Source organism: Charadrius vociferus, unplaced genomic scaffold (genome assembly GCF_000708025.1).
Source record: "Charadrius vociferus isolate BGI_N301 unplaced genomic scaffold, ASM70802v2 scaffold2887, whole genome shotgun sequence".
NCBI classification, from domain to species: domain Eukaryota; kingdom Metazoa; phylum Chordata; class Aves; order Charadriiformes; family Charadriidae; genus Charadrius; species Charadrius vociferus.
The window spans coordinates 9725-20357 of record NW_009649296.1 but is presented as its reverse complement, the minus strand read 5'-3'; the positions used below and the strand labels follow the sequence as shown (position 1 = coordinate 20357).

The 10633-nt window shown below is 43.3% G+C and overlaps 1 protein-coding gene across 1 annotated transcript; it reads right to left on the bottom strand.

The window, feature by feature from the left end:
• Nucleotides 1-906: 906 nt before the first annotated feature.
• LOC104290053 (BDNF/NT-3 growth factors receptor-like) lies at nt 907-9350 on the bottom strand (the record flags this gene model as incomplete). The annotated part of the gene is made up of 2 exons (XM_009889100.1): nt 907-1083; nt 9220-9350. Coding segments are annotated over 2 exons (308 nt in total), but the record flags the coding sequence as incomplete, so codon positions are not given.
• Nucleotides 9351-10633: the final 1283 nt, after the last annotated feature.

The window sequence follows — 10633 nt, the reverse complement described above, 5'->3', positions numbered from 1 at the left end:
TCCTCAATCCACGAACGGCTGACCAAATTGAGGGACAATATGCGAAAATTGACTCGGCAATCCTCATGGCTGGTCAGTATGTTCCAGTCTTGGGGGTTGTTGGGGTGGTTGCTCGATTTGGCCAAGCAAGGCTTAACCATATTGCTTATAGTTATAGTGTTGCTTGCTGTTATACCATGCTTATTGACATGCTTAAGGAGAATGTTGGAAAAGTCTATGGAAAGAATGTTCACAGGAGCTTGGGTTGCTCAAAAACAAAAAGGGGGATTTGTGGTAGAATTTTTAGAGATCAATGGTCACCCTGTGAGCACCCCAAGCACTGAAGACTTGTTGACAACAGTGTAATCTTCAAGGAATGTAGGTCGAATGGTGTTTTGTGAACAGCTGAGTTATGTAGAGGGAGGAAAGAACTGTTGCTGAATGTACTGATAAGCAGGACTTTGAGCAAAACATAGAAGAAGATAACTGTGCGCGTGGACAGCTAGGGCTAGCCAATCATATAGTAAGGATGCTCGCGTGAACTATGCATGTAACCAATTGCTGCTTGAGTATCGCGTGGCGCGGGAGAGAACTGTCTATAATAGCTGAGCTATCTGTGCAGTAAAGTGGCATTTACCTTGATCATATTGGTCGTTGTGTATTTGTTCGAGCTTCTGCGTCAACACCTTTGGTTCCCATTCTTTTGGTGGAAAGTATAAGGATTAACTTAATAGTATTTCCAAATAGTTAAAGAAACAATAAGCCCCACATCACAGTACACAAGATGAATCAGTGGAGTGTTGCAAAGATTTTCACTCTTAAGTTTCTGCATTTTTTAGTGAGAACAGTTAATTTGGCATTAAGTACCGACAATGCCTACCTTCTCTGACCACTTTTGACTTTCCAGCACAACACATGTTGGTGGATTTACCTGAGGAATTTGTTAAGATCTCCATTCTTCATATACTCAAAGACCATGATGAGTGGATCACCCTCAACACAAACGCCATAGAACTTGACTATGTGCTCATGTTGCAGGTTAGTCAGCAGCTCTGCCTCATGGTGGAAGTCCTTGCGGGCATTGTCACTGGCATCCTTCAGCGTCTGGTGGAGGAAAGGAATTTGTAAGGAAGGGGAGATGTTCGCAGAGGGCAGCAAATGTGAAAAGGCACTGTAAGGTTAAGATAAGGACACTACTGTGTAAAGGATAGAGAAAGTACATTCTTAGTAACTGTTTTAGCACTGTAGATGTGATGCAATTGCAATTAAATAACGGTGGTACAATTTTCTTTCCCCTGCCACACATCATCTCATACAACAATTTTTATTGCAAAAGGATGCAGGAATACTCATGATCTTACTGTGCCAAGTGTTTTCCAAAAACAGAACCAAGAAATTTATCTTATCTGAAAAACATACTAGTACACAGCTGATCTGTGGCCTTTAGCATTTAACTCAAGCAAAACTCTGGTATCCTATTGGTATCTACCTTTGTTTTAAGTTCCTTAAAGTAAAGCTTTGTTTGCTTAAAATGCTCAGCAAGAATATAGATACATTTGTTATTTATTATTAACATTGCTGATGTTGGTTGCAGTGTGCTATACATTAGGTAGATTTATAGAAGGGTACATCCTTGGACCAGAACTCACAACCTTAGACCTCAGCCAGAAACTCCTTTGGAATTCAGTAAATCTACTCCTATGTCTAAGATTAAGCATATGCATAAGCAACTGAAGGATCAGTCTTACATTGATGGACAGAGAGGAAGTAGATGCAGAATAGAATTTTGTGAGGTTAATTTTATTTTTTCCCCATTTATACAGCTTTAAAATCTTGCATATTTTCATTTTACAGGAAATATATCAACACTGGATCAAATGGGAGGCTTAAATATTGTATAACAAAATAATGCTAATTTAACTCCCACACACAGGCGGTTTTAGATCTCTCCTCAAGAACTACGCTTCCAGAAGGCTGTGCCGCCTTACAGCGTGACCTGGACAGGCTGGAGAGTTGGGCAGAGAGAAACCTTATGAAATTCAACAAGGGCAAGTGTAGGGTACTGCATCTGGGGAGGAATAACCCCATGCATCAGTACAGGTTGGGGGCAGACCTCCTGGAGAGCAGCTCTGTGGAGAGGGACCTGGGAGTCCTGGTGGACTACAGGATGACCATGAGCCAACAATGTGCCCTGGTGGCCAAGAAGGCGAATGGCAGCCTGGGGGGCATCAGCGTCCAGTTCTGGGCTCCCCAGTTCAAGAAGGACAGGGATCTGCTGGAGAGGGTCCAGCAAAGGGCTACAAAGATGATTAGGGGATTGGAACATCTTTCTTATGAGGAAAGGCTGAGGGACTTGGGTCTCTTTAGTCTAGAGAAAAGAAGATTGAGGGGGGATCTTATTAATGCTTACAAATACTTAAAGGGAGGGTGCCAGATGGATGGGAACAGTCTTTTTTCAGTGGTGCCCAGCGATAGGACAAGAGGTAACAGGCACAAACTTGAACATAGGAAGTTCCATCTTAACATGAGGAGGGACTTCTTTCCTTTGAGGGTAGTGGAGCACTGGAACAGGCTGCCCAGAGAGGTTGTGGAGTCTCCCACTCTGGAGACATTCAAAAGCCGCCTGGACACCGTCCTGTTGTAGGTGACCCTGCTCTGGCGGGGGGGTTGGACCAGATGATCTCCAGAGGTCCCTCCCAGCCCTGACCATTCTTTGATTCTGTGATTCATGACCAAGGAATTACTTTCACACACCAAAAAACCCCAATTCTGACACCAGTTAAGTAAGGAATAATCATAAATAGCGATAAACCATTGCTATGCTCTACCTTCAAAAGGTACAGTGGTTTCACTATAATAATTAAAATAATATTTTTTAAATAATAAGAGAATGGTAACAGATTACCATTGCTCACAAATTGTTATTCACAGAAAGTGAAGGCTGGGCTCTCTATCTCTGTACTTTAACTACAATTAGACTCAATGTGAAGGAAGAGACAAAAATGTAGTTGCTTTGCCTTAACTAAATATTTTTTTTCCTGGTCATCTAGTCATGTTATTTTCTATCCTCACTTCATCTAGGGAGCACAGGACCAACCACACTCACGAGAACAGACACCGAACAAGTTGATATAATGCAATCGTTCTGCCAATAAACCCAGTTCTTAGCTGTAATGAAGTGGTTTGTTAAAGGTTTTTTCTTCAACAGACACAATTTATCAATTTTTCTAGTATTGTGTATATGCATGTGTGAATGAGGGGCTAAAAGACAACTGTCAGAGAAAACACTTGCTTTAGTTATGAAAGCGCAACATAGGTCTCCAAAAATGAACAGTTAACATAATAAGGTCCAAATGGTGGGACAAGGAGCAGGGTAGACTGAACAGCCACCTATCAAGTTGAGGTTTTTTTCCCTGTGTATTCCAGGATCTATAGATCACAGAGGCAATAAAAATCTCTCATGCCACAAACACCCCTTCTCTGACGAACCCTCCTGTTTTTTCTGGCCCAGAGCTCCTCTTCCATGAGTTTTACCAATAATGATGCAATAAGGATTTTGACTGCTTCACAAACTATGATACAGCACACAGAGCTATATCCTCTAAAGTAGATGTCATATCACCTCCCCACCTATCGTCCCCATACAGTCATATCTGAACCAGGTCAGAACTGAATTGGAATATGTCTTCCAACTTTTCCAAGCTCTGGGATGATGCTTAAACATGATATGGGCACCGACCCACAGTCCAATCTACATTATATAATGGAATCAGCATTGAAAATTCTGTTGCCACTTGAGTTTCCTCTGCTGGTGTCATGTATAACATCTTTGTTGGTGACATAGATGTTGGGATTGAATGCACCCTCAGCAAGTTTGGTGATGACACCATGCTGTGTGGAGCGGTCGACACGCCGGAAGGAAGGGATGCCATCCAGAGCAACCTGGACAGGCTGGAGAGGTGGGCTTGTGCAAACCTCATGAAGTTCAACAAGGCCAAGTGCAAGTGCACATGGGCTGAGGCAATCCCATGCGCAAATACAGGGTGGGTGGAGAAAGGATTGAGAGCAGCCCTGAGGAGAAGGACTTGGGGGTGTTGGTGGATGAGAAGCACAACGTGAGCCGGCAATGTGCGCTTGCAGCCCAGAAGGCCAACTGCATTCTGGGCTGCATCAGAAGCAGCGTGGCCAGAAGGTCAAGGGAGGTGATTCTGTCCCTCTACTCTGCTCTGGTGAGACCCCACCTGGAATATTGCGTCCAGCTCTGGAGCCCCCAACAGAAGAAGGACATGAACCTGTTGGAGTGGGTCCAGAGGAGGGCCACAAAGAGGATCAGAGGGATGGAGCATCTCTCCTATGAAGACAGGCTGAAAGAGTTGGGATTGTTCAGCCTGGAGAAGAGAAGGCTCCGGGGAGACCTTATAGCAGCCTTCCAGTATCTGAAGGGGGTCTACAAGAAAGCTGGAGAGGGACTTTTTACAAGGGCATGTAGAGAAAGGATGAGGGGTAATGGCTTCAGACTGGGAGAAGGTAGATTTAGAATAGATATCAGGGAGAAAATTTTCACTATGAAAGTGGTGAGGCACTGGAACAGATTTCCCAAGGAAGTTGTGGAGGCCCCATCCCAGGAATGTTGAATGGGGCTTTGAGCAACCTGGTCTAGTGGAAGGTGTCCCTGCCCATGGCAGGGGGGGTGGAACTAGATGATCATTAAGGTCTCTTCCAACCTAAACCATTCTATGATTCTATGACAAAGCAATTCTTCTCAGTGGCAGAACTAGAAAAACAATTCACATAAAAAACATTTTTAAATAATAGCAACCTGGAGGAAAAAGAATTGACAGGGAGAAGCATAGGCTCATACTTTTTCCCTGGAAAGATAGTAAAATTGCTGGAAATTTTGTCCTGTGAGGCTGGCATATTGTATATTTCAGAAAGCGATTTTATCTCACAGAAACAGTATCATTATCCCATGACAGAGCAGTTAATATGGCAATTACACATTTTCTGTGAAACAGCAAAATGCAGAAAGGTCTAAACCCAGGTAAAACTCAGACAGGGTTTCTGCTACCAAGGGGTGCCTGACATTTATGTTACCCAACATTGCCAAGTCCCTTTTCATTATTTCATGCAGAACAGACAGAATGCATGAGAAAGAGGTTACATAGTCAGGCAAGGAGGAAAAGAACAAAAATTAATAAGCACACAGAATTTACCTAGAAATGACAGAGTAATTCATTTAGCATGTTCTCAGTGCAAAGGAAAAATAAAACCAAATAAAACTGTAAGACTACAAGAGATACAAAACATATGAATTATTATTATTACTATTAATATTATTATCAACAAATAAAAAAAAAGCTTTAACATGCAAAGTACTCTCACCAGTCCATGGGAGTTTTTTCTGAGTAGGAACTGAGACACAACTCCATGTACATACAGCCCTACTCAGCCAGCAGCTAAGGAGGAGAGACATGCTCCCTTGGGCAACAGAGGGAGTCCCTGGCTGTTACAGGAGCTCCACAATCACTGAATTCAGCATTTTCACACTAAATAGATGGACCACCACCGCACACATTCTCCTCTATGGGGTCTTTTTTCAGGTATCCACTTAGAAACTGGTCTCTGCAGATCTGTGCTCCATAGGGTGCACAAACCTGTAGCTTGTCAATCCACCGCTATACCATTGAGCTGCGTCTACAAGTAAGTCAGAGCAATAACAGGGGAATCTAGCTCTCACCAGCATCAGTATGACTCGGTAATGAAATTCTCAGGATACCTTTCCTTTACACTCTTCCAGACTTTCACTGTGAAATCCTTACTACTGTTCCCCATCACCATACAATAGCTAAGCTGAAGGAATGAGGGGTGGTTTTGACCCTTATCTGAACTAAGAAGTTCTGAATACTTGGAAACCTTTGGTTTTCCTCCATAGGTACCGTGGAAATGTTTTTCATCTTGTACAGGCAGCACTCTACTAGAGTTTTTTTCTGGAACTCTTAGCTCCTATATAATTTGCTACAGCAATGTCGATATTTCAGATATTTGATGCATTTTGAGTTAGATGAAGTAGCTCCTGCGAGGTTCAGTACCAGGGTTTTTAGCATGCTTGTACAAGGCTGCCACAGTTGCCCAGCAACCAGCAGGCAAAAATTAACAGGCACCCTGGTGAATGAAAATAAATTCTCATGAATCTCTGATGAATCTCACACAGGTTACACAATGCTTCCCCCAGGCCAGCTCACTCGGCTTTCTTGCTGCCTAAATCCTCCTATTACTCAGCAGTTACAGATTTCCATTGGCCATTGTACAGGCACATTTTTATTTTGGTTTCACTCAGGAGGCTGAAGCTCTCTAAAGCATTTGCTGTTCATGGAGACAACCTACCCTCAGCTGCTGGCATTCAGGACTGCTCCTCTAGGATGAAAAATCATATTTTCATATTTTCACTGGGCCAAACCCTGTACCCAACAGGGGGATCTGGACACAGTCATCTGTCTCAGTCTCTGTGTGCCTGTGAGGTCCCATCCCTGATTACTGAGAGTACTGCCCTCAATTTTAACTGCAGCATAACTATGAGCTATGCTTTATACCATGACAAAAGAGAATGGCCAGGAAGTGCCAGGTGATTAACCACTTGGCTATACAGGGATCAATCCAATGGTCTAGTTAGCTAAAAACTCACTCTTTGACAGGGACCAGAATCAGATCTTCAAGAGTTGGTGTAAGTGGGCAGTGTAAGGGTATGTGAAAGGAGTGTGTCTGCTCCTTTAAGGGTATCTGGTCAAGGACCTTTTTTCAGTGCAGCAAGGGAAATAAGAAAAGGAGGAAGCCATAAACAAGAACATTCAGGGACAGAAACCTGACAAACACATGATAAGGGAGACTATGAGAACCAAACTTGGTCAGTCACACTAATTGATTAGGGCCTGTGAGAGGTGAGAATGTTTATTCCAGCAGGTTATCTGATCAGGGATATAGCCAATTGGGAAACCAAGGGAAAAGACGGAAGCCAGAAACCAAACTACACTAAGACCCAGACCTCACAAAGCAAACATAGAGACAATGACAAGAAACAAACTTCACCACTCACACTAATTGATGGGCTACATAGACATAAAAGGGTATAAAAGGGGCCAGTCACTTGAAAAATGGGGGCAGTTAGTATGGTTGTCTGGCTGAGCCCTGTGCCTGATCACTGCAGTCTGTCCTACCATTTTATATTTTCTTATTAAATATTTTCTTAACTATTTCTCTGCATAATCTCACTCTCTATCCTGTGTGTATGTGTGCTTGCAAGGACTAAGTGCCAACTTCTGGTGAGACCTGTATGTGCGTGAGTGGAATTTGTTGGTCTACTGGAGTCAGACCTGGGGTCTAGGCACTCCTGGCCTGTGGTGTCAGCTACTGGAGTGAGTGGGAGTCTTTTGACTCCAGCCACTGGGGCAGGAATGGGGACCAGCATGAGTGAGGTGCTCTGCACCTGTGGGTGGAGCAGGACCTCATGTGCAGGCTGCTGGGGAGAGCCAAGTATCTGTATCTTCCCCAAACCTGGTGCGTGTGGGGTATATGCGCTAGCAAACTTTAAGTTGGACTAGCCAGCGAGTAGGGGGGCCTCGGGTCCGGGCTGGGGTATCAGGCAGGTGGGGTATCTGTGCTGGTATGCCCAGGGGGAATTGCAAATGTGGTGCATGGGGGATGAGTGTGTGAGTGCATGAATGTTTGCTAGTGAGCATCAAGATGGACTAGCCGACGAGTAGGGAACCAGTGCAGCAAGTAAGGAGGCCTAGGATCCAGGCAGGAGTGCTGGGCAGACAGAAGGGCTGTGCCAGTACTCGAGTGATCTGTGAATGTGTGTGTGCTTGTTTATGTAGAGTGTGTTGTGTATGCTTTCAGTAGTGAACTTCTATCTCTATCAGCCGAAGAGGAGGAGGGGACTTGGCTGTGTATGTCTGTTTGATGTGAGTCCTGTATGTAGATGCTGTTGAAGGCAATGCCTTGTCTGTGGCAATCTGTGTGACCAGCTGTGTCAGTGTCCATTTTTGATGGAGCAAGAAAGTACTCAACAAATCCACCCTCTTTTTGTGTTTTCTTGCCCCTAGATCCAAAACGCTGTTTCTTGTTTACAATTTCAAAAAGATGATCTGCTGGGATTCTTTTACTGTATGGTTTGATCCAAAATGTACACACAGTTGCCTAATTTTGAATGGATAGATAGTATTATTCTGATCCCTAAGCACAGCCCAGATTCTAAAATGTATATTCTCACTGCCTTAAATGAGATACTTTAAACTTTGAACACCTTGTTCACCTTTCAGCAGAACACAGATAGAGACAGAAGACTATTGGCAGGGAGAATTGGCAAACCCTTAGTATAGTATGGTTTCACTGATATTGTTTTCTTGTGTGCATGCATAGCTGAGGATGACAATTGACCTCATTGGTTCTATTTTGAAGAACAAAAAGGATTGGCATGGTGAAGCAAGTCTGGTGTGCAAGCTCTGAGATCATGATGGAAATCTTACTTCTTGGGAGATTTCCAATGTGCCGTGTAGTCTATGCCCTTCCAGGGTTCCAAAGAAATCCTTTTTTCCCCCTCAGAAACATGAGAATTATTCTGAATACTGGCAAGTCCAAGGTTATGGTTGTTTTCACATAGTTTCCTTTGGACTATAATTTGGGAGGGTTGAATGGGGAATAATCAAGAATCTCTCCTCAGGTTCTAAAATATCATGACTTCTGGATTTCCATATAGCCAATGTTTAACAGCACATGACAATATTATCTGCAAGTTTTTTTATAACATTCCTGGCAGCCATATTAACAACAATTACCCACAGACAATTTCAAAGGTTGATTAAAAATATTGCACAGTTCATGGAAAAATAGGCCTTATTTGACCAGCAGTTATACACATAGCCTATTCACTTATGTGGTTATAGATATTTTTTTTAAGACGCACAAATGTCACATGTATTTTTAATGACTTAAATGTTATTTTTCACTAATCATATCTTAGATAAAAGATTTTGCCCCTTTTCCTCACGAAATTCAGCTCTCATTTTATAATCCACAGCAAGATAAAATTTCATGTTCTCTTAATGCTCTTTTAGCCTTGTGAATCCTTCCACATATAATAGAGGAGTTACATGGGGCTATGGAATAGGCAAACATGATCATTTGCAAATAAAATAGCATTAGCTGCAACCATGAATTAATAATGGAAACACTATACTCTTTTACCTTCACTGCTACCAACATCTTGTCCTGCTTGGGACAGAGGTTATAGCATTCAGCCAGAAAGACTTTCCCAAAGGCTCCTTCTCCGAGTTCTCTTTTAAGAACAATATTGTGGCGCTTGATGTGCTGAACAACTGTGAACAGAACACAAAATGGAGGTCAAAAGTGAACTGCAAGGCCACAACAGGAAGGGGTCTGTACTTACAGCCACATGGAGACAGGTTTGCCTGTACGGTGCAGTGCATATCATGAAAAGAATCAATGTACCTATATGTCATTCATTAGCACTTTTTCCAAAAAGAATGTGTTAATATATTTATATTTGGAATGTAGTGCATTTGCTGGATAAGAAGACGACCTAGAATTAAGAGTCATCTGTGAAAAAGCTATTTATCATTGCACTTGGATGAGTGCTGTAGAGCATACATAAGAGTGAATGCTTCTGGATAAACGATCCAGAGTTTGGGATCTATTCAGATGTGGACCAACCTCAGGCTCTGTGCTTGACCACATGCATTTTCCAAACCGGGTGTCCATTTACTTAGAAACTACCTTATCTCCATTGCTAAAGAATGTAAAAAGGAGTGCTGCTATTAACAGCCTGTCCCCCTTGCTATCACTAACTTTGGGGTAAGGGGCCACAGTCTATGAAAGGAAAATATATATGTTCCAAATCATAAGTTCATGAAGACGTGACCTCAGAACACTGCATATATACTTAATAATAACGAGTACACGTGTGATGTGAGTGTGGTGCTGGAATAAACTAGAAGAGAAACCTGGGATGCCCTGAGCCATCTCCAACATAAGCCTACCAGGAAGGCAGCATGCCTGAGAAGCACACCTCCACGAGACTCAACTGCCACTCAACCAGGTGCTGGAAACCCCACTGCCAGCATGTAAACAGGCTCACTGCACATGCTCTGATCCCATGAAGGGATGCTGTGGAGCCTTGAGCTCTCAGCTAGCCACTCCCAGTGTTTCACCACTCACCTGCAGGGCTCGGTAGTGCCAGAGGTGCAATGCCCAGCTGCCCTCTAACAGGCCAGCATGCCACTGTCTCTTATTTCCAGGGTGATGACTAAATATGCTGTTTTCAAAGGGAGAGGAGAGACTATTAAATATTTCAGTGCTGACATTTTCAAACCATAACAAAAGATAAGCTATTGTCGTGGTTTGGCCTCAGCCAGCAACAAAGAACCACGCAGCCGCTCTCACAACTCCCACAGTCGTGGAAAAAGAAAACGACAGGGCCAAACTCGTGGGTTAAAAGAGTGCAATTTAACAGAACAGCAAAAGGAAAAGACAAAAACGCGATTACAGTACCGCCGCGAAGCGCACCGACCGGACCCACACTGCCGCAGCCCACCCCCGAGTGGCGACTCCTCTCCTCGCCCCGGCTAGCTCCTCTTATAGC